General features: G+C 39.6%; 2 protein-coding genes across 8 annotated transcripts in view; one reads left to right on the forward strand and one right to left on the reverse strand.

The window, feature by feature from the left end:
* Window positions 1–515, forward strand: part of hltf (helicase-like transcription factor) — a 32770-nt gene extending 32255 nt beyond the window's left edge. For all 6 annotated transcript variants that reach the window (XM_057859380.1, XM_057859381.1, XM_057859378.1 and 3 more), the window contains one exon: window positions 253–515. In XM_057859380.1, coding sequence (XP_057715363.1) covers window positions 253–387 — 135 coding nt within the window. In that variant the 3' untranslated portion in view covers window positions 388–515. The remainder of the gene's footprint in view (window positions 1–252) is intronic.
* Window positions 509–18908, reverse strand: LOC130930983 (glycogenin-1-like). Of its 2 annotated transcripts, XM_057859387.1 has the most exons (8): window positions 18726–18908; window positions 11139–11274; window positions 10886–11060; window positions 10620–10782; window positions 7765–7891; window positions 5864–6101; window positions 1132–1332; window positions 521–666 (listed from the first exon to the last, which is right to left on the reverse strand). In XM_057859387.1, exons 1-7 carry the CDS (start codon window positions 18730–18732, stop codon window positions 1135–1137), a joined length of 1044 nt encoding a protein of 347 aa, XP_057715370.1. In that variant the 5' UTR covers window positions 18733–18908; the 3' UTR covers window positions 521–666; window positions 1132–1134. The 2 variants fall into 2 exon arrangements, with proteins under 2 accessions (XP_057715369.1, XP_057715370.1); XM_057859386.1 differs by having other exon boundaries at window positions 509–1332; window positions 18726–18907.
* Window positions 18909–27564: the final 8656 nt, after the last annotated feature.

The following is a 27564-nucleotide window of genomic DNA, read 5'->3' on the forward strand; positions in this document are numbered from 1 at the left end:
ATAACATGCTGTGATTTTTTTTTTTTTAAATATAAAATCTGAAAGAATACTATTTATTTGACTTCACCCAGGAGTGACACAAGAGCCAATAAAAATTTGTTTAATGTCTGACCGCTTGTGTTGGCTCATGATTCAAGAAAACTGCGTGTTTAATATTTTACAATAAAATTGATTAAAAATATTAAAGATGCATTTTATTTCAGGAAAATGGCGCACTCTTATTCAAAAGACCTTATATTTTTCATGTTGCAGTTCATCGTGAAGGACTCTGTAGAGGAGAACATGGTGAAGATCCAGAAGCAGAAGCAAGACCTGGTGGATGCAGCGTTGGGCTCTGACCACAAGACGTCTCGAATCAACGACATCAAGGCTCTTATGGAATTGTAGAATGTGAACAACTCCCTTTCAAATTTGAGTTGATTCACTGCTTTCAGTTCAGTCACATTCCAATTTTCTTTACTGTTAGATCTTTTCCATCCTGTTCATCTGGCAAATAAAAACCAAATTCCCAACAAGTTTTTAAGTTGCTCATCTTTTATTAGCCTCAAGGGGTTTGTGCAATGACAAGTTTGGACTTTTTCTGCTTGCTATTATAGGCTGGCGAGGGCAACGTCCCACAATGGAGTCGGCCAGTAGGGTAAAACAGTGACGACGGTAATAAGGCAGCTGAAAGTGAAAGAAGGGGACGTGCTTTTGACGACCATTCACACATGGACAAACTTATTCACCATTGACAGCGCTTGAGGGGAGGTCGTTCGTACTTTTGCTCCTTCCGGTCAAAAAGGATTGGACGCCTAGCGCCGCCAAAGTTAGCAATGAACGTGTTAGCCACCGTGCCCCTCATTAGTCCTGAACTTTTCCCCCCTCACTTGAACAGTTACTAGGCAACCCAAACAAAAAAATGTAGCCCTTCCTCCCTCCCTCCCCCGGTTCCCACTGTATGAAAGACTCCATTCTGTTTCCATGTTTAGTGTTAATATTGACTAAAATCAAGCGCACCGTGGCTAAAGTGATGTCCCAAAATGTTTGCCTTTTTATTTTAGGAAATGCACTCTCACACCATCTCGCATACATACTGGTAGGTCAAGGTTCAATTCATTACAGCCCCCTCTTTGTCCGTCACAGCCTTACATGCTACTTGAGAAAGGAGTCCAGCTTGCGCTCAATGTTGGCAAAGGAATCGTCGCCCAAGTAGTCCATCTGGCCCGCCTCCCAGCGCTGCTTTCGCTCTTCTGACGAGACCCGCCGAGGGGAGGGGGCGGTGCCGGTCGGTGGGGCGATTGTTGGGGAGGATGGCATCTGATCCCCGGGCTTGTCTTGCTGGAGCTTTTCCTGCAGTAAGAGAAAGATGAAAATAATAAAATGACCTAAATTAAGTTATGTGATGCTGCTTTCTGACTGCAAGACATTTGAGTTAATGACTAGCCATTATTTGTGGAAGTGAATGTAACAATTGTGCTTCACGGTCTCATTAGTGCCACAATATAGAATCAAAATGTCATTTTAGTCGGGTCGTTCCTTTAAGAACTTAACATGCAAGTCGCATCGCTGGCCGAACTATGGAGGGAAAAATATATATATATATATATATATATATATATATATATATGGTACTTCTATACGCCCACTACAATACAAGTTGGTGTTTCATCAGCACAGTCAAAGTACAACTGAACATTTCGCAATAGATAAGAGTGATGAAACTTTTTATGGGGACGTGATGAAAGGCTTGCAAATTGAACACATTTTGCTCCGTTTGTACACTTGCTGCTTGGCAAAATACGTCTGGCTCAATCGCAAATGCTGTCAAGATTGGGATTTTACCGCTTTCAAGGACAGTGATCACTTCAGTGGACACTAGGGCTGCAGCTATTGAATATTTTAGTAATCGAGTAATCGGATAAAATATATATATTTTTTTTAGGTAAAGAGCAATTATATATATAGATGAGAAAACAAAACATTTCATGTAATATTGAACCATTTTCAGTCAATGTCTATTTTCGATGTACATTGTTGAAAACAGCCAACAATTGCATCTCAAATGTGACTAAAAAAAAGACTAATTCACTGCTTTCATTTCAAAAACGGTTACATCTTATAAAAAATATATATATATTTCTTACCTAAAAATGTCATTACGCTTGATAACACACATGGCTTAAAAGTTAGGTGTTTTTCCTACGTGTTTCAATTGAATTTCCACTTGTGTCAGGCTATAAGTTCTAGTTAAGTTTTAAATTAGTCTAAACTGTAAGTCCTGATAGGAGTTTGAGTTTTTGCAGTGTTCAAAATAAATGCTGTGCTATATTGGAGCACATTAGGCACCAGTGCTACTTGGTGTTTTATCCAGCAATGACTACTGAGCTAAAATTGACAGTTAGCATTATTATGTTTTTTATTTTACACCCTAATCACTCTACAGCGCTGTTTTCACAGATTAAATAAAGCCTGTATGTAAGAGTTAGCCACGCATCGACAGTGGTCAAAATGAATGGAAACCTAAACCTCCGCAGGGATAACGTTACGTGAGCGAGTAAAAGGAACGTTAATCTTATTTATGAGCGCCGAGAAGTGTACTGCTTTAAGATGGCGGCTGTTTTATTAACGCCGCCGAGTCGGTATTTCGCATCTAGTTCTACGTACATGTGATATCTATGACACGCATCAGATGCTACCTGCTAGGCTGCTACCACCGTAGCAACATGCGGGCGTAGTTTTTAGCAACGTCGGCAAATTTTGTAACGGCTGTCGGCTGCAGTAAGGTATTTTTTTTATTGCTTCTTCCTCTACGCACGTGACGTCAGCGCGTTGTCCCGCATTAAAAGTAGTCCGGGCAGAACGTGATGCTTAGAGCTGACAAAATTAAACGATTCCTCGAGGTGAATAAAATTACTCGGATCAGTTTTTAAACTCGAGTTGCTCGAGTATTCGTTTCAGCTCTAGTGGACATCCAGTCAAAAGTTATTAGCTAAACTCATTCACCGTCAGCCCAGGTCACAGAGTAAGTCTTGTGGTAGTACATGAAAGAGTGAAATTGATATTGAAAACACATTGACGGCAATAGGACAATTCAACAGGAGGGGCTGGAAGCGATCGAGCCGTAATTGGCAGCCAAAGAGTTAAGCTGTGTGAAGTCATGAGATTTTCCAGTACAAAATCAATTCCAGGAGCAAAATACACACAAGCAGCAGTAATTTTAATTTCTTCAATTTATTGAATTTTTTTTTGACATCTTAATTTTAAAAAATAACGGTTTTTAAAATTGGCGTTTCCACAAACCGATTCTCTCCACCTCCAAAAATGGAGCCTTCATTTTTTTAAGCGCCCATTGTAAAAACACATACTACAGTATTTTTCCACTTTTTTGGTTACACTTTAGTTCACTGGTGTCAAACTGACACCATAAAGGGCCAATTGGGTGCAGGTTTTCTTTCCAACCAATGAAAAGGACAACTTTTGACCAGGGGTGAAAGTGGGCCAGAACGGTCAGGAACGCAGTTCCGGTATAAGATTCAGGGCCAGAACACAGTTCCGGTATAAGATTCAGGGCCGGACTGCTGTTCTGTTACACAGTGCTTTGATTCCGAAAAAACTGTCAAAACGCTATGTAAAAAAAAATAATAATGCTAAACTGCCATACATGCATTTCATCTCCAAGAAGAAAACAATCTACCAACATCAGATTTACATACACAAGTGTTAACAACAAGCATAATAAAGTGCTTGTGTAGCGTAATCCGTTTCCACCAGTATTTATTATTTACTTATTCAACGAATGGCATGGAGATTTCCCCAGCTGCTGCAGTTATCCGATTCATAGTTAGCTCTGATTGGTTCAAATGTGCGTGTTTTCTGGAACAGCAAAGAAAAAAAAGTTGAATTTATGCGACAAAAAAGGGATAATGCAACATAAAATGGAACAAAACTTAAGAGCAACGAAAGACTTGAGGAGGCTTATTTATCATATTTAGTTTTATTTGCTCTGATGGGGAGGTTCAGAACATCTTAGCTGTCAATGTGCACTTTGGACTTAAATTTGTTTATTTATGTTAGGCTACTTACTCATTTCCTTATGATTTAAAAAAGTCAATGCTCGATCAAAATATATTCCATTTCACTCTGCATAATATAAGTCATTTGTACTTATTTTTCTGAATGTATATCTTTTTTAAAATTTAGAAAAAAAAATTAAAAAAAGAAAAAAAAAGTAAATGCTTACATTAACTTCAATTTTAATATACATCCTATGTTCTTAAGTAGTTAAACTATGAGATCTGGCATTTAGAATGCAAGGAAATGAGGGAAAACAAGCTGGAAGTTGGGGTTATAGCTGTTTTTGTAAACTTTTATTTTGAAAATCATTGAAAAAATACAATTTTGAATGAAAATCAGTTTTTGTATGTGTTATAGAAATAACTGAGCTAAAACAGTTTTCTTTGCATTTCAGCAGTTTACGAGGTTTGACACCCCCCCCCCCCAAAAAACCCCAAAACAAAACAAAACAAAATATTGACACCTATGCGTTTAGTTGAATGCTTATGACAATCACAATTATGTCAATACACACATGAATGAATGCTTATTATGACAGATGTCATTAATATGTCACTTTTGACAAAGTTGATGTTTCAAATGTGACAGGTGTCATGCCATGATTACGACAGTGTTATGACAACGTCATTAGCATTGAAATAAAGTGTTAGCCTTTTTTGTTAAACTCATTCCTGCCATTGACGGCTCTAGAAGTGACATACATGTTAACTTGGAAAGCTGGCAATATAACAGGCTGGAGCGAACTTAAATCGGTGCCCAACTGTCCTGTAAATTCAGTCGCCAAAACTAGTTACTTCGCTTGGCAACCCAAAATGTGGTCGTCATGTGTATCGTTAGTAGACTCACAAAAATGTCCTAAGAAGCCATGTCTGGAAAGACTAAGCTAGCAATGTTGACTTGAGGCAGCCATTTTAGGCTGATGTGAATTTATTTAGGAAATAAACATTATTTGCTAGAACTACGGGCGCACCGATCACAATTTTGTAGCTGCTCATCGATTAAAAGCCTGACCTGCCCTTTTTTTTCCTCCATAAACCACATGCACCTTTAATCAAGTTAATCTTGTGTTATTGTAATATTACCTGTGAACCAAGACTAACTGCACATGCACTAGTTCTGAACAAAAAAAAAAACATCTTTAACAAAAAGTTTTATTAAATTTACAAGGTTTAAAGAAATATGGTTTAAATTTTCTAGAGAAAATAACCATCATGTCTGTTTTACTTTTCAAACAGACTGAATGTGAGCATTCACTAAACTGTTATCCAACTGAATTACCTCACACATGAAAGTACTGAGGCCATCTAATGGAAGCAAAACATTAACCACACAATAGTTGTATTGAGTTCATTTTGCCTATACTTATAAATTCGTCAGACCTTTTCTTTTATCCCAGGCAACCACACAATGACTAAATGGAACGCAAATACAAATTCCACAACTTAACGTAGCAAATAGGTTAAATATTACAATCTTAAATATTATGTCAGGGTCGTATAAGTATAGAAATAACCAACAAGTACACTTATATGCTCATAGTAATGACCATAAATGTACACAACCAAATGCTAGCCGGCTAATTGACTCAATGCAATCCGTGGACAATCCCAGTTATATTTTTAGTAAATCGACCTATCCCCAAAATTGACTAAATGGCCCTGATCGGTTGGCCCACAGCTAGCAACCGATCGGTGCACCTTTAGTTAGAACACTAAGAAAGTTATTGATGTTTTTGATCATTCTGAGTGTTTTAATGGGTGTCTACCACAGTCAGCGGCATGAAACAACAGACTAAAGATCAACTCACTTGACAGCTCGCTTCCAAGACGCCACTGTTGAAGGGCTGGTCACCATAGGCCCGTTGCAGCAACGGCATCACCGACGTGGCGTACATCCGCCACCAGGTCTGCAAATAATCTGGGTGCAGCCGTCCCGACTCGGGATCCTGCGGACGGTTGACCACCTCACCGCTCTGGGCGTCGTAGCTGTAGCACCAAGGTTTGGTCTTACCCAGGAAGTGGACCACCTTTGCGTCACGGCCGTAGCTGTGCAAACATGTTTATTATTAATTTTAAATACTTTATAGCAAGGGTCTCCAAACCTTTTTTCTCCTAGAGCCGCATTTTTAAAAATTAAAAGTTGCAAGGCTCATCTTGAAATGCTTTCTCTTTCATTTGTTAAACAGGATTGGAATCTGGTTAAAAAGATCGGCATTTTAAAATTTATTATCTTTAAGTACTATTAACTCATTAGCTGCCATTGATGGGGGGGTGGGCAAATAAACGATCCAATTCTCAATGTTTCAATAAATCCATCATTGTCAATGGTAGACAATGTTGTAAATACTATTAGGCTGCAGCTATCGATTATTTTAGTAGTCGATTAATCGATGAACTAGTTAGTTCGAATGATCGAGTAATCTGATAAGGAACATGAAAAATTAAAATACCTGAGCTGAGCCTCAAATGGTAAAAAAAATAATGAATGAGGATCTATGTACAACAACAACAGCAACAAAAAAACGATTGGCTAACTTACATAGCAAACGTCTGCTAGCTTAAATGCTATAAAATGCTAACTTTTTTTTTTTTTTTTTAACAATGCTCTTAACAAATGGTTGGGACATATATTCCCACAAAAAACGGCTAAATATATTTATAAACTGAATTACGAATGAATTAAAAAAACATTAGCAAAAACAAAAACTTACATTGGTCTTAACAGGGAGCAGTTGGATTCAGCCATGTGAAATGAGGCAGACCAAAGGGCAGTGCATCCACCCTAATCAATAAAACTAAATGCAAACACTTTCAAAATAAACAATTACAATGCCACTTTAACAAATACTCGAAGCAACAAAATTTAATTCGAATATTTTATTCTAATCTAATACTCCAGTTAATCGATTAATCGTTGCAGCACTACACCTGAGCCCCAAACGGGATGGAAAAAAATAATGACGATCTAAGTACAACTTACATCGCACAAGTCCACTAGCTTAAATGCTATTTTTGTTAACAATGCTCTTGACGAATGGTTTAGACACCGTCCCACAAAAAAAGAAACGGCTAAATATACCTTATAACCTAAATTACGAATGCATAAAAAAAAATTTTTTAAATAAAATTAAATAAATAAAAAAACAGCTTATGTTGGTCTTAACAGGGAGCAGCTGGATTCAGCCATGTGAAATGAGTTATGTCCTATTCACTGTTACCACTAGACGGCAGTGTGTCCACACTTTCAAAACAAACCATTACAACGCCACTTTAATTGAACATACTCGAAGTAGCAAAATTTAATTCGAATTTTTTCTAATCGATTTACTCGTATAAATCGATTAAACATTGCAGCACTAAAATACTATGAAATTGGTTACCAATGTCCCCCCCCATCCCTTTCTAGAGTATTCTCATTGTTTTTAATAACTTATAATTTATCAATTCATAAAAAGTTTTTTTTTTTAATCATATTTGAGACCTGGCCCCCACATAAGTGGACAAAACATTTTGGGTCACGCATGCCACACTTGTATACCAAATATTTTCGTGACCCAGTTGTAAATTATAAATATTTTTCAAAATAATCACTTACAAAGGGTTAAAGTTGACGAAGGCAGGTTGTGTTCTTGCAAGAGACCACCTTTGAACTGACCTTAGATATGCTTTCTAACAATGGTTCACTATAGGAAGAACTGTGTGTACGTACTGTTTGAAAGCAGGCAGATAAGAGTAGATGGCGATGCTACTGAGGTTGTAGACAAAAGGGAGGTGCTTGGATATGTCTGCTGTTGCCCACGTGTTGAAAAAACTGTTGAGTATGCCCTGATCGCCACCTGAGGACACACAAAAAAAAATCATATTAGTCCTTTTCAGAAGGGGGTCGAGACTTTTTTTTTTAGCCTGGCACACAACAATTGAGACTATATTTGGTCATTACCTTGCTCGGACGATTCGCACTGACTGGAAAGTCACTCAGAATAAAGCCTGTCTCAGCTCCTCTCAGTAGTTTGTGTCAGTGTTATGAAAAGTCCAAAAGATCCCCAATGTGACATTGTTTTTCTTGGTGTGTGTGTGTGTGTGTGTGGTGGTGGGGGGTCATTATAGCATACATAATTTTTATTATTCAAAGAAAAATAATGTAACAATAATGCCTAATAATGAAAATGATATATCTAGCAAATGTTGATATTGTGGCCAACACGACCCAAAATGTGATGTCTATGAATGTGAACACCAGGTTTTTTGGGGGGTAAATTACTGTTGTTTTCAAACTAAAGCCCCTTTCAGACTTGTATCCTAGTAAATTCCCGTGTGAGGAAGAGCGATAACCCAGGAATAATGCGGGTTACACACTTTCACAGACTTGTCCATTGTGACGACTCTGCGCTCGGTGTGGGGAGGACAGCTGGCGCAATTTTATAACCTGGACATTACGTCATTTTTGCTCGGCATCGGCAACAAAATAAACCACACATTTCCAAAGACTCTTCCTCGGCTCTAAGATCTGGTAGCAATATAATTCTGTGATGTTTTCAGTTTAATTTAGCTATTTCCAGTTTGGCATGTTTATAATTGCGATGTTTGTTTACCACTTTTCGTCTTACTGCGAAGAAAGAGGAAATGACGATCCGACCGCCATGATATTTACATCATCAGCCATTGCGCTGTGACCCGGGAATTTAATGCCTGCTTCCACACATACCGTTTCCCGGGAAAGTCCCGGACATAATACTAAAACGCGACTCTGTAAATGTTCGCATCATCTCCGTGTCAGTCGACCCGGGAAATTGCTTTCACACATACGGGCTACCCATTTAAATCCTAGGATTTTTACGGTGTCTAGGTATGTGTGAAAGGGGCTTAAGTCCCAACAGCCAAAGAATGCTCAATGAAGAGTGGGGTGGGGGGTTGGGGGGAAGTTAAGTAGAGTACATTTTAGGGGGGCAATTTTTTATTTTAACAGAAACCAAGAGCCAGCATACGTAAAAGTATTCCCAAAAAAAAAACAAAAAAAAAGGCTGTCTGCTGCCCGAATGAAAAAACAAGTTCTACTTGAGTATAAGTTGCAGGACCAGCCAAAACTATGTAGATAAAAAACATAGTTGGCTAATTATTTTTAATTAGCTACCAAAAAAAAAAGTCCCTGAAATAAGTCAAATAAATTCTATTTCCAAAAAAAGTACTAAAACAAAATATGTCTCTCCAATAAGTCATTTTCTCAGGGGGTCTGGAACTGGATGGTAAATTCCCACGTTTGAAAGACAAAAAAGTATTGGTATTGCCATCATTCATTTACTCTTGTTTGAGTGGAGGAAACACACAGGTTAAAAGTGTGAACTTTACATGGCTCAGGGGCCTCTCCTGCTCAGATTTGCTGGGTGGGCCCCAGTAGCGAGGTCAAGGCCATGTGCTCTGTGAGGCTCTAGTCTATGGGACTAGCACTTTTCATAATGGAGCGCCATAGAAAAACACTAGAACATGCCACTTCTAGAGAAATAATTTGCACAGAACATATTCATTTAGATCCTGAGCTCCACAATGCATGCTAGGAGGCATGATACTTATTTTATTATTTGTAAGAGCAGTCAGTGAGAGGTGTGTGTTCAGTAACGACATGCCCGTTTGCTCCGTTCAATAAAGCAAGCTGTTACTTGGAATCGTGGGGTTAATGAGACTCAAAAGCAACACGTTAAATTAAAAATTTTCACCCACATTATTGCATATTTGTACTTGGGACGTGGGTTTAATAAAATTAATTTCCATTTAAAAATATGACTTTTACTGTGATGCAACTTTATGGGTTTTTCTTTAATAAGAAACAATTTGGGTCTACGCAAACTATACTCTAGACCAAGGGTCGAGAACCTTTTTGACAGAGCCAAAACACCCAACATATTTTAAAATATGATTCCACGAGAGCCATACAGTCTATGTGTGTCTATATTCTTCATGTATATTTACATATTCTGTTGCCAGCTTGTCCGAGTCGGCTTTGTGATCACTTTTTTTTCCGTGAGCGCATTTGAACGCATCATGCGGGAGTCAAATTGATTGCACACCTCAAACTTGAGGTACCACGCAGTTTACTTTTGTGGTTTAATTTTCCCCCGCGCATTTTTATATACTCCAAATCGCTCGGCATTACATTGGACGGGGCCAACCCCGCTGCTGGCTGAGCGGAGACTTAAGGAGCGAGACGAGCTCTGTACTAACGACCATTTCCGTGCAATCCGCAACGGGAGGACCACCAATGGGCACGAAATTGAAATATATTATTGCGACTTAAGTTTGAAGGTCTAAGAAAAATGTGTGAATGGACCATCAGCTCATCACAGCTCGTTCATGTCAAACGAGCCAGCTGGTTCCAGATTTAAAATAACGGGATGACTGAGAGCCAGTTGCACTCATGAAAAGAGCCAGATATGGCTCGCGCAACATAGGTACCCGACCTCTGCTTTAGAGTGATGTTTAGTCTGAAAAACAAGGTACATGTGGGGAGCTTTGTTTTGCAGCATGCCCACAAATTAGTTTCAGGATATAGGGGAAAGAAAAAGTTGTCACCGTCAAAACTTCCGTTGTCTGCGCAGAAGGTTAGCAGCTTCTCGTGCGTTTCGACAGACGGCCGGAAAACGAACACCCCTGAGTTGAAGCAGTCCGGCCAACCGGGATCGGGCGCGGCCGAGAGCTCCTCCCGCTCAAAAAGCTCGTCAATGTTGGACAGCGCCTACATTCCATGGTGAGAATAACAACACCCAAACGAAGAAAGTCATTGGCAGGTGCAAAACACGAGTTCAAAATGCCTCCGGATAAAAAGCAGCTTTAGTCACCATGGTGTCGGCATCCATGAACACACACTTGTCGTAATGCGTTAGTGTCCAGCAATGTAGCTTGGTCAGGGTCACGCCCAAGTCGGGCCTCTGCATCAGTGCCAGCTGGGCGGCGTCGCCCGAGTCCATGATGTCCACCGAGCGCACCTCATCAAAGATGGAATGCAATGCCTCCCTGTGGTAAGTGAAGAGCGTAATGACGCAAACAATTAACGAATGTAAAAGAGACGAATGAAGGCTTTAGCGCAATTACCTGCAGGGCTCTGTGACGTGAGGTCCAATAAGGGCGACGAGCTTCCTGGTGGTGCGATGCTCTCGTAACGAGCAGCCCAGGACCATGGCCCCTTTTGCGTAGTTGTCGTTGGTGGCCAACGTCACAAAGGCTTCGCCTAATGACAAAATACGGGCGTTTTTATTTCACGCACTTTATTCAGCATTGAAGTCAAATAAACCCTTTCGGGGACAGAAGCCAGCTATTCAACAGTTGACATTTAGGACTTTTAACCTTTTATAAGGCAAGCGACTATTTTTGGTCATTAAAAAAAGAAAAACTAGCATAAATATGTATTATACACATACAGTGAGAAGCAGAAGTACTTGCACCCCTTGCGATTTTGCAAGTTCACCCACTTAGAATATAGGTGGAAGTCTTCAATTTCAATCATAGATGCATTTCCACCTATAGAGAATCTAAAAAGCTAGAAAATCCGGAACTCACATTGCATGATTTTTCAATAATTTATTTGTAATTTGTAAAGTGTTTGTACCCCTGAGAATCAGCCATAATTATGAAACTCAAAGAGTTGTCAGTCTACCTTAAAAAAAGTCCACCTTTACCCCATGAGTAACCACCCACCCATCACCAATTTGATCTCATTATTGTCACCTGTACACCCAACAGTCATTCATAAACCAACTGTTACCATGGCAAGACCAAAGAGTTTTTGAATGACGGCAGACAAAAAAATTGTTGAGCTCCCAAAAGCTGGAAAAGGCTCTGGGACAATTGGAAAGCAAGTTGGTGAGAATAAATCAACAGTTGCAGCAATTGTTAGAAAATGGAAAAAGCTAAACATGACAAACTTTCCCTCGGGCTGGGGCTCCATGCAAGACCCACCTCGTAGGGTCTCAATGATCCTAAGAATGGTGAGGAATCAGCCAATAACTACCTGGCAGGAGCTGGTCAATGACCTGAAGAGAGCTGGATGCAGTTTCAAAGGCTACTGTCAGTAGAACACTATGGTGCAATGGTTTAAAATCATGCATTGCTCAGAAGGTTCCCCTTTTGAAGCCAGTACATGTGAAGGCCCGTCTGAAGTTTGCCAGGGAATGATGCAGAGGAGTCATGGGAGAAAGTCATGTGGTCAGATGAGACCAAATTAGAACTTTTGGGTGCAAACTTTACTCCTCGTGTGTGGAGGAAAAAGAAGGATGAGTACAATCACAAGAACACCATCCCTACTGTGAAGTATGGTAGTGAATATCTCATTTTTTGGGGCTGCTTTTCAGCAAAGGGGCAGGACGACTGCACTGTATAAAGCAGAGGATGAATGGTGAAATCCATCATCAGATTTTGAGCCACAATGTCGTTCCCTCAGTCAGAGACTTGAAGATGAATCGTGGCTGGATCTTCCAAAATGACAATGATCCAAAGCACGCAGCCAAGCTGACCAAGGAGTGGCTGCGTAAAAAGCATATCAAGGTTTTGGAGTGGCCTAGCCAATCTTCAGACCTCAATCAAATAGAAAATCTTTGGATGGAGCTGAAACAGTTTTTCAACGACAGCCCTTAAACCTGACAGATCTAGAAAAGATTTGCGTGGAGGGATGGGCCAAAATCCCCGTTTCCATATGTGAAAACCTGGTGAAGAACTACAGAAAGTGACCGGTTGCAGTGATTTTCTCAGGGGTACAAATACTAATGAACCCCATTAAATTACTAATAAATTATTGAAAAATCATACACTGCGAGTTTCGGATTTTTTTTTATTTTTTAGATTATGTCTCTATAGGTGGAAATGCATCTATGAAATTTTCAGACCTCTCTTTTCTAAGTGGGTGAACTTGCAAAATCATAAGGGGTGAAAATACTTCTGCTTGTCACTTTGTGTATATACACACACACAAACACATAAATACAAAATTTTTCAGACCAAGTCGCACCTGAGTACAAGTCGCACCATCCAAACAATTAAGTTGCATCTGTTACCATGGGGGGGGGGGGGGCAACTTTTTAATTTATCAGAAACCAAGAACAAACATACTTCGAAGTATCAATGGCAAAATAGAGAATAGGCTAAATAGGCTCCATTAATTCAAGTTTTTCGGATAACCAAACAATCTAAACAAAATAATCTTGCGGCAATCAAAGTGCAGGGGGTGCAATTTGCACCAGAGTTGGCCTAGCCAAACTATGAGAAAAGTGCAATTTATAGTCCAGAAAATATGCCATATAGTATTCTTCATGATTGGATTATATTTTTTCATATACATTAGGGGTGTAAGGGTACACAAAAATCTCTGTTCGTTACGTACCTCGGTTTTGAGGTCACAGTTCGGTTCATTTTCGGTACAGTTAGAAAACAAAATGCAAAATATAAACGTGCTAGTTGTTTATTACACACCTTTGAGCTTTCAACAATAGGAACATTAGCCTATACAAAGCTAGAATTCTGCTAAAAAAGTAGCAGGTATTTATTAAAGATAATCCAACCACAATTTGCCTTTCAGACCCCGCGTATTGGTCAGCTTTCTTTCTAAAAGAAAAAAAGTCCTGTGCTAAAGAGAAAAGCAATCCCAATGACAAAGATTTTAACATGTATTTTACAAATGAAATGCCTCATTGAATTAATTTTTTCTTCTTATGAATGGTTTTCAAAAGCTTTATTGGTGGATTTTCTCAAGTAAAAGCGCCACACAGAAATTAATAAATTGTGTAAGCAGGATCTTTATATTATTATTTAATTACAGGTGTTTAAGTTCATTTCAATTTAATTTATTTTATTATTTGTATTTGTATATTTTACAAATGTGATGTAGTATTCATTTATATTGTATATTTTATGTTAACTTTAGTTCCTATGTAAAAATTAGTTCCTACTTGTTTTGTTGTGGTAGGAGGGTTTTGTATTGAACATGGGGCCGTGTTGGTTATTATTATAGCAGAGAAGACAGCAGTAAATCAACAAAGACAAGTCAATTGTGCCCCCCCGATCTACCACTCAAGAGATCTGATGGACTCAAAAAGTGGGTTACGATTGCATATTAGTTTGAAAATCGACCGGATCCACCGTATTTTTACACGAGTGACTTCCGGTCTGCCCGATCCTAGTTACCGGTAGTAGTATTGACACAGGAGGGTCGCGTCTTGCGTCAAATAATAAAACTCTGTCGTTCTTTTCGCATGCGTCATGTTGAGCCGCTTCTGGGACGCGTCTAACACGCGGCCGCACTGCGACTGGTGTGCATTGGCTGACTGACTTTAACGCCCGCATTTCACTGCGTTCTCACGGTGGCCACGTTGTCGCGCCGTTGACGTTTCTGGGTTATACTGTCCTACCGTGTTGGTCCTCATTATAGTAGAGAAGACGGAGTAAATATAATCTACACAAAAAACTGTAACCTGATCGAGTCACAGCCTCGAAAAGTAAGGGCTACATTACGTCAGAAACTCGTTCGGTACGCCTCCGTTCCGAACCAAGCACCACGTACCGAAACGGTTCAATACAAATTCATGTACCATTACACCCTTAATATCTATTAATTATAAATACTGAACTCAACTTGTAAAGCACTTTAAAAACAGCTGAATACCAAGTGATGAATTCATAAATTAATGTTAATAAAAGCTAAATTAATGAAATTAAAATAAAAAAAAAAAATGGTTGAAAACATTCCACAGTAGAGTAGATTTTATACAGTATTTAAATAATTGCATGTCATTGACGGCTATAGACGTCCAATTCATTTTAACTGGGAGGACTAGCCACAAAGTCTTTCTGTGCCATTGACAGCGATGGACATGCAATCCACTTTGATTGATTCGCCCCTCAATCAAAATGGATCGGACATCTAGCTCCATAAATGGAAGCAGATGAGTTTAATGAAAAAAATAATTCGGGGATGAAAGCACTACGATGCTACGGCTTATGCAGTTATTGCTCATTTACTTAAACAGTAGTGCATTTATTTATTCACTAAATATAAATAGTTTATTCAGATTGGTGGCCACCACCAAGCAATTTATAGCTGTATTTAGTCAATGTTTGTGTTAATTTAAGCAGTCCTGAATGAGGAGGTCTCAAAAATTGCTAAAAGTGTTCTGGAATGTTTCCATTTTTTTTCCTAGTTATAACGCCTTGTTGTAGACTTTCAGCTGCAGGCTAACTTTTATGCTTTTTTGCGCTCATCTTTATTTCTAGTTATAATCGCCATCTCAGTTGTGATTTCACACAAGGGTATTGAGCATTTGAGATGGAAATGAACTTGACAACCTCATGGTAAGCTCCATGTGAAGTTTTCAAAGAGAAGTGTGTAGCAACTTATAAAAGAAATTAAAAAGTGAGATAGTTGTCCCTCTGGCCCCTCTAATGGTGTTTGAGCAGCATTCACATTAGGTCGGTGTTAGTGCAAAGAGTACACTTTTAGGCAACAATACAAACCTGAGTAGAGAAAGCTGAAGTGGTAGTGACGCAAGCAGAGCCAGTTCCACTTTCAACATTAACGGCTTTTAATTAGGTAACGATCAATATGGATAAATTATTTGCTCTAAACATGGCTCAACAAGTCCTCAAAATTAGAATCAGTTTAATAGATACTGCAGAGGTTTTGAACTTCCGCTGTTTAGCTTCCACAAGCCACAAAATCGCTTTCAACGTCTGGGTGCTCACTTGTGTTTTTTCACACTCAACCTTCACTATCACAGTGATTCTTAAAAGGTGCTATGACATGGTGAGGATGTCAAAAAATGAAAATGACTGAACTAATGTCGTTTCATATGTAGAAAATAAATTTGGCAGTCAAATCCAGCCGAATTTTTTTTTTTTTACCATTTCATAGTTATTGCATCCAGAACAATGCATCAGGGGAGGCCCACATTTTTTCAGCAATTCTGGTTGTGACGTCACAACCAGAATTGATTGTGCCTGCAACTTTTTTTATACTGCTGCTGACTAGGGTGACCAAGCATCCCCTTGCCGGGACATGTCCACTTTTCACTTCCAGTCCGGCCCGTCCAGCAGGGTTTTATAAATTCATGAACATGTCCGGTTTTCATTATTTTCTACGGGACCAATTAGCGTGTGTTGAAATTGACTGACGCTTTGCACAGAATAATACGGTACATACTTTTATTCTACTTTGGAAACAAATTTGCGCATGCTTTGCACAGAATAATACGGTACATACCTTCATTCTACCTTGGATACAAATTTGTGCATGCGTGCACAGTCACAGACTGACTATCACGGCGTCAATTCTCATTCACAAACAAACCTTTGTCACGACAGGAGCTCACAGGCTATCGGTATTTACACTTGCTAAACTTACTTTTCGGCAACTGTGGACTTCTGTCAAAGCTGGTGTGATCTGTAAAATCCCGTTTGCTGTCGTATCGTTGCGCTGCCGATGATTGTAAACTTTTATAGCAATGTTTGATTTTGCCTCAGCTACCGGTGCTCGCTAATAGTGAAGCAGTCAGTGAGGTAAGCCGCGCTAAGCATTATGGGAAATGCAGTTTTGAACTGCTGCGTTTGGAAACATGCTGGTTGAATCCTTTGTCAGTTTATTTCGGTTATTGTTTGCGTGCAATGTAGAACATTGAATGAGAATAACAAATGAGTGGGAATAGTAATTTGTCCATGACAATTGTTGTGATAGTAATTTATAAAAATGTTTAGTTGGCACAGCCTACTGTGTGTATGTGTGTGTGTGTGTGTAACTGTGTATTGACTGGATTACATTTCCATGGGTCTGCATTATATTATTATTTTTCATCATTATTTAATTCCAGGTTGTTGTTTTTCTTAATTTTATTTATTTATTTATTTATTTATTTTTAGGAATAATAGAGCGTGTTGAGTAACCTCTGAGAATTTGAAATTGTGCCTTTGGTTTTATACTACCGTATTGGCCCGAATACAAGACTGTGTTTTTTGCATTGAACTAAGATTGAAAAAGAGGGAGTCGTCTTATATTCGCGGTCTAGACGTTATACCCATTCACAACGCTAGATGGCGCCAGATATCATTGAAGCGATGTTTTGTCATGACAAATCTCAGCTACTCTCCCCATTCACGACACAAGATGGCGCCAGATATCATTGAAGCGATGTTCTGTCATGACAGATCTCAGCTACTCACAAGTTTAACCAGTTTGCATTATTTTATTGCAATGTTTTTCCTTATTCAGATTTGTTTCTAGACCACAGTTACAGTTAGACTTCACTTTGATGGTTAATGCAGTTTTTACATTTCAAAAACCAGAAACCATTCATTTACGAATGTGATTGCACTTTAGTTTACATATCTAAATGTTCAGATATTAAGATTTGAATGAGGTAAAATAACATGCTTTTTCTCTCAAATATATTCTTATAATCATTTGTTTCGGATGTACTGTAATTATTTTCTGTATAAAAATTAATTTGGTGTTCAAAAGTTATTTTTTTCCCCAAACTTGAGTCTTGAAAAAGAGGGGGTCGTCTTATAACCAGGGCAGTCTTATATTCGGGCCAATACGGTATATGGCAATATTTTTTTTTTTTTATAAAACTGAATTTTTCTATCGAGACGGCGGGGGCACACTTTAAATGTATTAAAGTTATATAGGCATCTTTGAGTGACCTTCGAGTAAAATTCCAGTATCTCAAGGCCGGGCCAAGTGTCCTGTTTTTTGGAAATAAAAATATGGTCATCATAGTGTTGACAGAATGACAGAATAGTCACTCAGCAGCAAGAGAATAGAAAGTTTATGTAAAGCATACCAGCATGCAAGACTGCAAAAAATTGTAGCTCTGTTAGTGGGTGGGGCCAAGGAAGCCGAGAAAGGAACACTAATAAAATGATCTAATTTCATTATTAAGCTTTTTCTCTCACTTTTTTGAATGATGTGCGTTCAAAATGTGCTCTGCTATCATTTTATAGTCACTTACATACATTACATTACACCTTTAACCCTGGTTTGATTGCACCCTAGAGTACCATGTGACAGTGTGGGGGTTGAAAGTTGTCCACTGCACTCCTATGATTTTAGACATGTCCTTGCCACATACGGTTTGTCACAGCACATTCCTGGCACACGGCCTAAATATGCCTATTTCATCAAGGTAAGAAGTATGCTGTAAAAGAAATGTATAAACTTCTTGACGCACAGAATATTTTGATACCCAGCCCATTGATATGACATTATTAGCAGGAAATAATAGTAAAAATAAGACTGGTTATGGTTGGCTTAGTCTTTTGAAAAGAGTAATAATATTTAATTAAAAAAAAAAAAAAAAAAAAATCAAAGTACAGTACAAAATTAAAAAAAAATATATATATATATCTCACTTTAAACTTAACTTTGAAAATCTTCACCGGAGCTCTCCCAGCGAGCGGACGCTAACCTGACTCGCATAACTGCTGCGGAAACTCAAAAAATAAATAAATAAAATAAACGCAGCCGTGCTGAATTTAAGCTTTTAGCTCGATATACATGTGAAACGACAGTGCCGCTAGAAATGGGACAACTACTACAGCTGCAACTATTTGTGTCGAGGTGTTCAAGAAATATCAGCGAGAAATGACAGTGCAGAACATAACATGTAATGTAGGCGGCCGAGCGTGTGAACGGTGTCATACCGAACATTGTGAGGCTCCAACGGGGTGTTTGGATGGAGAAGCACGCAGAGTAAAGCACCGCTGAGGAGGAGGAAGCGGACGGTGTAGGAGGACGGTCGGTGAGAGAAGCGCAGCAGCAGCAGCAGCAGCTTCGTCACGAGCAGCTGCGCTCAATTCCTGCAAGGGAATTAAAGAGCGCCTCTTCCGGGTCACGTGACCAGTGCCGTAACCTGACCACGCCCCTAGCGAGTCTGCTTTTGTGTTCGCGCCACCAATTAACCCTTTATATGGTAGAAAACACAGACAACACAGAAAAAGGAGTTTCTACTCTTGCACTCTTTTTGAAAATAAACTGCTGTATATTAAGCCATATGAACAGTTGTTTAAAAAAGGGGGGCCGGAGGGTGTGTTCCAATTATAGAGGGATCACACTCCTCAGCCTCCCCGGTAAAGTCTATTCAGGGGTGCTGGAGAGGAGGGTCCGTCGGGAAGTCGAATCTCGGATTCAGGAGGAGCAGTGCGGTTTTCGTCCCGGCCGTGGAACAGTGGACCAGCTCTACACCCTCAGCAGGGTCCTCGAGGGTGCATGGGAGTTCGCCCAACCAGTCTACATGTGTTTTGTGGATTTGGAGAAGGCGTTCGACCGTGTGCCTAGGGGAGTCCTGTGGAGGGTGCTCCGGGAGTACGGGGTACCGAGCCCCTTGGTAAGGGCTGTTCGGTCCCTGTACGACCGGTGTCAGAGTCTGGTCCGCATTGTCGGCAGTAAGTCGAATTCGTTCCCAGTGAGGATTGGACTCCGCCAAGGCTGCCCTTTGTCACCGATTCTGTTCATAATTTTTATGGACAGAATTTCTAGGCGCAGCCGAAGCGTTGAGGGTGTCCGGTTTGGTGGCCTCAGCATTGCATCTCTGCTTTTTGCAGACGATGTGGTGCTGTTGGCTTCATCAAGCCATGACCTCCAACTCTCACTGGGGCGGTTTGCAGCTGAGTGTGAAGCGGTTGGGATGAAGATCAGCACCTCCAAATCCGAGACCATGGTCCTCAGCCGGAAAAGGGTGGCATGCCCTCTCCGGGTCGGGGATGAGATCCTGCCCCAAGTGGAGGAGTTCAAGTATCTTGGGGTCTTGTTCACGAGTGAGGGTAGGAGGGAGCGGGAGATTGATAGGCGGATCGGTGCAGCGTCCGCAGTGATGCGGACTCTGCACCGGTCCGTTGTGGTGAAGAAGGAGCTGAGCCAAAAGGCGAAGCTCTCGATTTACCGGTCGATCTACGTTCCTACCCTCACCTATGGTCACGAGCTGTGGGTCGTGACGGAAAGAACAAGATCACGGATACAAGCAGCCGAAATGAGTTTCCTCTGCAGGGTGTCCGGGCTCTCCCTTAGAGATCGGGTGAGAAGCTCGGTCATCCGGGAGGGGCTTGGTGTCGAGCCGCTACTCCTCCGCGTTGAGAGGAGCCAGTTGAGGTGGCTCGGGCATCTGGTTCGAATGCCTCCTGAGGCATTCGGGGTCGACCCAGGACACGCTGGAGAGACTATGTCGCTCGGCTGGCCTGGGAACGCCTTGGAATCCCGCCGGAGGAGCTGGCTGAAGTGGCTGGGGAGAGGGAAGTCTGGGCTTCCCTGCTGAAGCTGCTGCCCCCGCGACCCGACCCCGGAATAAGCGGAAGATAATGGATGGATGGATGGATGGATGAACAGTTGTGTTTGATAGAGCAATATGTCTATATGCTGCCGTAGCAGACTCATGGCGCATTAAGCCCCTAAACTACTTTTCATTTGTCCGTTTTACCCTGGAAACCCCCGTTTACAGACGTCGCGCAACCGCTTTTGTTTCAACCTAGCTATAAAAAGAAGGTAAGTAATCGTGTTTATTATTCAAAATGTCTGTCATTTTTAGCTTTGAATCATTAATTGATGTCTAATATTTAGTTTAAAAAAAAAGACGACTTTAAAAACTACTATTCACTTGCATATTTTAAACTTTTAAACAAATGACGTCACAATGAAAAAAATGGCGTCTGTATAAAGTCACGGATATCTACCTCACAACTATCGCTTAATTGTATTTTTTTTGTTACTGTCGCATTTTACCCGATATGTTAGATGATAAATGATCGATCCCAAAAAAAAAAGTTTAAAAGGGTAAATATATGAAAAAGAAAATCTCGACCACTCCTTGATGTCTGCGATTTCTGCATCGCGACCCTTGTTATATTACCATGTTACACCCGTAAAATTCCCCAAAAATCCAGCTGTGGTCATTCACAGCTGTGTCTTGACACACGGTGATACATGCTACATGGAGTTTTTGGAACAAAAAAAGGTAAGTATGTGATAATATCTCGTTAAAATCATGGCGTCTTTAATTCTGCTCTCGCGTGCTCTCGCCTCCAGTTAGGGTTTTGCTGTTGTTGTTGTTGTTTTTTAAATGCCCTCCTGTTCAAAATTGTTCTTCCCCCAGAAAATAGAGAAATTAAGCTTTCCAATGATGTATCACACATGCATATAGGACAATTTTGAAATTTGGTCAAATTGGGGGTCTCAGAGCGGAACTTCAAGTCACCTGAGTGTTTTCTGCCTTATGGCAAGTGACTAGTTTTGCTCATTTAAGAAAAATAATAACTTATATGTGATCAACATCTATACATTGTGATTTGCTGGCAACCAGTTCAGTGTATATGCTGCCTCCTGCCTATAGTAGTCTAGGATAGGCACACAAACGGGTGGTGGGTGGTTACTCATTGGGTAAAGGTGAACATTTTTTAAGGTAGACTGAAAACTCCTTGAGTGCCATAATTATTGCTGTTTCTCAGGGGTACAAATACTTATGAACCCCAGTAAATTACAAATAAATTATTGAATTATTGCCCTGGTGGCCAAAAAGTGTCATTGCAACTTTCATATATTTGATTTTTCGGGTAAAATGTTGTCTATAAAAATTGTAGGGTAATAAAACAAACAACAAAATTAATGAAATGAACAAATAAAATTTTTAAAAAAAAATTATAATTGGTCAAAATTATTTTTCAAACCGATCATGTGACTAGCACCTGAGACGGTCATTTGCTTTGCTTAGCCAAATACCACCTGAGGACCGAAAAGGCGGAAAACACGGACAAGACTGAAAAAGCAGTTTCTGCTCTTGCACTCCTCTTTAAAAGAAACTGCTGTATTTTAAGCCAAAACAACTGTTGTGTTTGATAGAACAATATTTCTATATGCTGCCATAGCAGATTCATGGCGCATTAAGCCACCAAACAATTTTTAATTTACCCGTTTTACCCTGGAAATCCCCGTTTACAGACGTCGCGCAACCGTTTTTGTTTCAACCCAGCCATGAAAACAAAGTAAGTAATTATATTTATTATTCAAAATGTCTGTTATTTTTAGCTTAGAATCATTCATTGATGTCTAATATTTTTTAAAGAAAAAAAAAAGGACTTTGAAAAATTATTCACTCGCATCTTTTAAACTTTTAAAGAAATGACGTCACAATGAAAAAAATGGCGTCTGTAAAAAAGTCACGGATATCTACCTCATAACTATCGCTAAATTGTTTTTTTTTTTTGTTACTATTTTCCCCGATATGTTGGATGATGAATAATCGATCCAAACAAAGAAAAATTGGAAAAAAAAAAAATTTAAAGGGTAAATATATGAAAAAGAAAATCTCGACCACTCCTTGATGTCTGCGATTTTTGCATCGCGACCCTTGTTATATTACCATGTTTCACCCATAAAATCCCCCCAAAAATTTATTATAAATATTCTTGTAAGTTAATTTAATTGCTGACACTGTGGTTCGGGGTCATCAACATGTTGTGCCTTACCTGCCCTAAAAGTCAAACTCCGCCTATGCCTCTACCTATTTTCTAACCGGGTGAACTTGCAAAATACTTCTGCTCTTCACTCTACATAATGTATATGTTATAATATAACAATTTGCCACTCAAATGCGCCTGAAACATAGATTTCAAAAGACGAAATTCCCAAAAATGTTGACCCGCAGGGATGTTACCGGGGGGCAGGGGTGGGCAATGCCCACCCATGGACACGCTCTGCCCACCCAAAGAAAACTGGATGTAGTACTAACGGCAGTCTAGGCACCGCGTATGGTATCCCATTCATATAGTACTGATGTGTTCTGAGTTTTAACCTTTACTTTGTTACCTCCTCTTCCACCTTAAAAAAAAAGAAATGAAATGTTGGTTTTGTTCCTAGGGGGCGCTACACACATTTACGCATATTTAGATTTTTATTTATTTATTTTTTTACATTTTATCAAAGTTTTCACCAGTCTTCACCTGGCTGTTGAGTTTGGTGAGTTTTGAAGCATTCTGAGGGGGGTCAAAGTAGGGCTCAAAGCATCGGCAGGACAAAGAATGACTGCTAGGGGGCGCTACATAGTGTATTTGGAATTTGTCTTTACAAGGTATCAACGATTACACCTGTCTTGACCTGCCTGCCGATTTTGGTGCATTTTAAAGCATTCTAAGGGGGTCAAATTGAGCTCAAAGGGGCTGCGGAACAAAGAATAACTATAATAATAATAATAATAATAAAACCGAGGAACCACAAAAGGTTACCTAAAAAAAAACATTGTCACCTGCATGTCCATACTGTTCAGTTATGGATGTGTTCTAAGTCAAATAAAATCAAATCAACTTTTATTTGTTTAGACCAAATCACAACAACAGTTATCTCAAGGAGAAAACAACATGTTTTAAGGTGCAGTAGCCCTACGCTAGATTTCGACCTACTTGAGAATTTGTTTTTTTTTACCCCTCCAGGTAAGACGAATGCCCACCCACACCTGACAACCTGGTGACACCACTGTTGACCCATATGCAAATTCAAGTCCTGATGATTTGAGGGTTGCTAAAAAGGCTTCAATGTAATTCACGTCAGTCAAAAAAAATCCACTTTCCTCAGAGTTCAATTCCCATAATTTATTAAAGCATGTTATGTACTCGTAAATCCAGTTTAAAATAAAAAATAACACACATACAGCATCTCTCTCTTTCTCTTATTTTTTTGTTTCAACAAGCACAACGTTTAAAGATGATAAATAGTGTAACATTGTAATAATGATAAGACCCACGCTGGCCGCCTGCGGCTGATGGCAGGACTTTTTTTTTTTTTCAATTGCATACCGCTTTACTTTTTGTTGGGTTCAGCATCAGTGACGGACAGAAGCACAGAGCTCAAACATGTACAACAAAGTGGCTCCGGGGCCCTGGTTACATTCTGGCTTCTTCAGTTTTGCGCTCATTTATTGCCAAAAGTTCAAGGAGGAATGAACAATTATTTCGTCAAAAAGTGTGCAATATATGACGGGCCATTGCCTTTACTAAACATTACTACTTAAGGGTTCATAAAAAGGCCCAATTACAGTGACCTCATTTGTTTACAGCAGATAACTGATGAAAAAAATGGAAGTAATGACTTTCTTGTTCTAACTTGTCTTTAAATCAGGGGTGTCCAAACTTTCAGAAAAATAGAAGGATGCAAGTACAGTGGGGCAAATAAGTATTTAGTCAACCGCCAATTGTGCAAGTTCTTCTACTTGAAAAGATTAGAGAGGCCTGTACTTGTCAACATGGATAAACCTCAACCATGAGCAAAAGAATGTGGAAAAAAAACACAAAATCACATTGTTTGATTTTTAAAGAATTCATTTCCAAATTAGAGTGGAAAATAAGTATTTGGTCACCTACAAAAAAAGCAAGATTTCTGGCTGTCAAAGAGGTCTAACTTCTTCTAACGAGGTCTAACGAGGTCTTACGAGGCTCCACTCGTTACCTGTATTAATGGCACATGTTTTAACTCATTATCGGTATAAAAGACACCTGTCCACAATCTCAGTCAGTCACACTCCAAACTCCACTATGGACAAGACCAAAGAGCTGTCGAAGGACACCAGAGACAACACTGAGACTGAATCTGCAATAGGTAAAACTCTTGGTGTAAAGAAATCAACTGTGGGAGCAATTATTAGAAAATGGAAGACATACAAGACCACTGATAATCTCCCGCGATCTGGGGCTCCATGCAAGATCTCACCCTGTGGCGTCAAAATAATAACAAGAACGGTGAGCAAAAATCCCAGAACCACACGGGGGACCTAGTGAATGACCTACAGAGAGCTGGGACCACAGTAACAAAGGCTACTATCAGTAACACATTGCGCCGCCAGGGACTCAAATCCTGCACTGCCAGACGTGTCCCCCTGCTGAAGCCAGTACACGTCCAGGCCCGTATGCGATTCGCTAGAGAGCATTTAGATGATCCAGAAGAGGACTGGGAGAATGTGTTATGGTCAGATGAAACCAAAATAGAGCTTTTTAGTAGAAACACAGGTTCTCGTGTTTGGAGGAGAAAGAATACTGAATTGCATCCGAAGAACACCAACACTGTGAAGCAAGGGGGTGGAAACATCATGCTTTGGGGCTGTTTTTCTGTAAAGGGACCAGGACGACTAATCTGGGAAAAGGAAAGAATGAATGGGCCATGTATCGAGAGATTTTGAGAAAAAATGTCCTTCCTTCAACAAGGGCATTGAAGATGAGACGTGGCTGGGTCTTTCAGCATGACAATGATGCCAAACACACAGCCAGGGCAACAAAGGAGTGGCTTCGTAAGAAGCATTTCAAGGTCCTGGAGTGGCCTAGCCAGTCTCCAGATCTCAACCCCATAGAAAATCTATGGAGGGAGTTGAAAGTCCGTGTTGCCCAACGACAGCCCCAAAACATCACTGCTCTAGAGGAGATCTGCATGGAGGAATGGGCCAAAATACCAGCAACAGTGTGTGAAAAGCTTGTGAAGAGTTACAGAAAACGTTTGGTCTCTGTTATTGCCAACAAAGGGTACATAACAAAGTATTGAGATGAACTTTTGGTATTGACCAAATACTTATTTTCCACCATGATTTGCAAATGAATTCTTTGAAATCAAACAATGTGATTTTGTTTTTGTTTTTCTACATTCTGTCTCTCATGGTTGAGGTTTACTCATGTTGGCAATTACAGGCCTCTCTAATATTTTCAAGTGGGAGAACTTGCACAATTAGTGGTTGACTAAATACTTATTTACCCCACTGTACCAATTTGATATCGTTTCACCGATTAATTTGTTAAACGCACGATACAGTATATCGTCATATTGTACAGCAATATTATGGAACTATATACAGTGGTACCTCTACTTCCAAAATAATTGGTTCTGGAAGTAGTTTCTAAACTTGAAAATTCCATTAAGTAGAGAAGCGTTTCCCATGTAAATGCCCTAATCTGTCTCAAGCTCCCCAAAATTCAGACATATTTCTTTTTATAATGCATAAAAATGCATCAAAACATATAACAAATACATGCTACAATTAGATTATTGCACAACAAACATAAAATCGGAGTTGTGCGTACTGTAAAAAACCAAGGGTAAAAGTTAATACACTCATGTAAAGCTGTCGGAACACGTGGGGCGAATGAAGAGGACGCTGGGATACACACATACACATACAGTAGAGGTCCCTCTTTGCCAATTGGATGCCAGGAATGCGAGGCAATAGCCAATGGCCGAGAAGCTATAAGTATGTTACGTTCAGTAAACCGTGAGTAGCAGCCCATACTGTCTATTTGCCCTCCGTATCCGGAAATTTCTGTCATAACAAGAAGCAATATTTTCTGCAGAGACGTTCGTAAGTAGAGGTACAACTGTATGTTAGGCATGTCTAGCTAAAAAAAAAAAAAAAGACGTTTTTTAAAATGCATTTTTAAGAATGAACTCACTGGCTCCCATTGACGTCGGTTAGACGTCCAATCCATTTCGACTGCATACCTGTCAAGTTGTATGGTTTCGGCGTAATTTGTACAACTGAGCACGGATTTTTACATGTGTACACCGTACGTTCAAAATCTGTACGTTTTTCGTGCATTACGGTTGTTTTTCTCCGTTCGGATTTTGTCACCGTTTCGGCCACGAGACAATGTGCGTTACTATGTGTTACTACGTTGGTTGAATGACGCGAAAAAAAGGCGAGATACGGAGAGAGAAAAGTGTTTGTTGAGAAGCTGTAGCAAATGCGATGCTAGGCTAGGTGGCTCCAATATTTCCTGACTGTAGCCGACAGCCTACAATCTACGCCTAGATATCACATGCATATAGAACTACATGCGAAATGACAGGCTAGGCGGCGTTAGTAAACAGCCGCCATTTTAAAGCAGTAGACTTCTCAGAAAGGCTCTGTTGTAGTGAACGTTCCTAGCGAACCTAAGTAACTTTTTATCTAAAATACTCCTAAATTAGTAAAATCTTGACTTGAATCTATCTTTAAATGATGAAACAGTTTTCAAACTTTCACGTCGAAAGTAGACAGAAGGGAACTAATGCAAAAACGGTACCAATTTTAACAACTTTCACAGTTGATTCACAACTTTAACTGACTTCCAAACATAGCAAAGGTTACTATGTTTTTTGTCAGGTTTTTTTTTTTTTTTAAATGAAGAAAAAAAAAAACATGAAAGGTAACACCAGTTACTTTGCCAAGTAACTAATTACTCTTACACTCAGGTAACTGAGTTACTAACTCAATTACTTTTTGGGAGAAGTAATTTGTAACTGTAATTAATTACTTTTTAAAAGTAAGATTAACAACACCGGTCATAAAGATGAAGTCTGCAGAATGAAAAGTGACAAAATCGGAGATTTTCTTCTGCCAATTTGTTGCCGAACACAATTTGCCCGCAACTATTGCTGATCACTTCTCAGAATTAGCAAAAGAAATGTTCCCTGACTCAAAGATTGCATTTGTAAGTTCATTTTATCAATTGACCTTTTTGATTTATAGTTGGACACACTAACAAA

The sequence above is a fragment of the Corythoichthys intestinalis genome, chromosome 15 (genome assembly GCF_030265065.1).
Source record: "Corythoichthys intestinalis isolate RoL2023-P3 chromosome 15, ASM3026506v1, whole genome shotgun sequence".
Lineage (NCBI taxonomy): Eukaryota > Metazoa > Chordata > Actinopteri > Syngnathiformes > Syngnathidae > Corythoichthys > Corythoichthys intestinalis.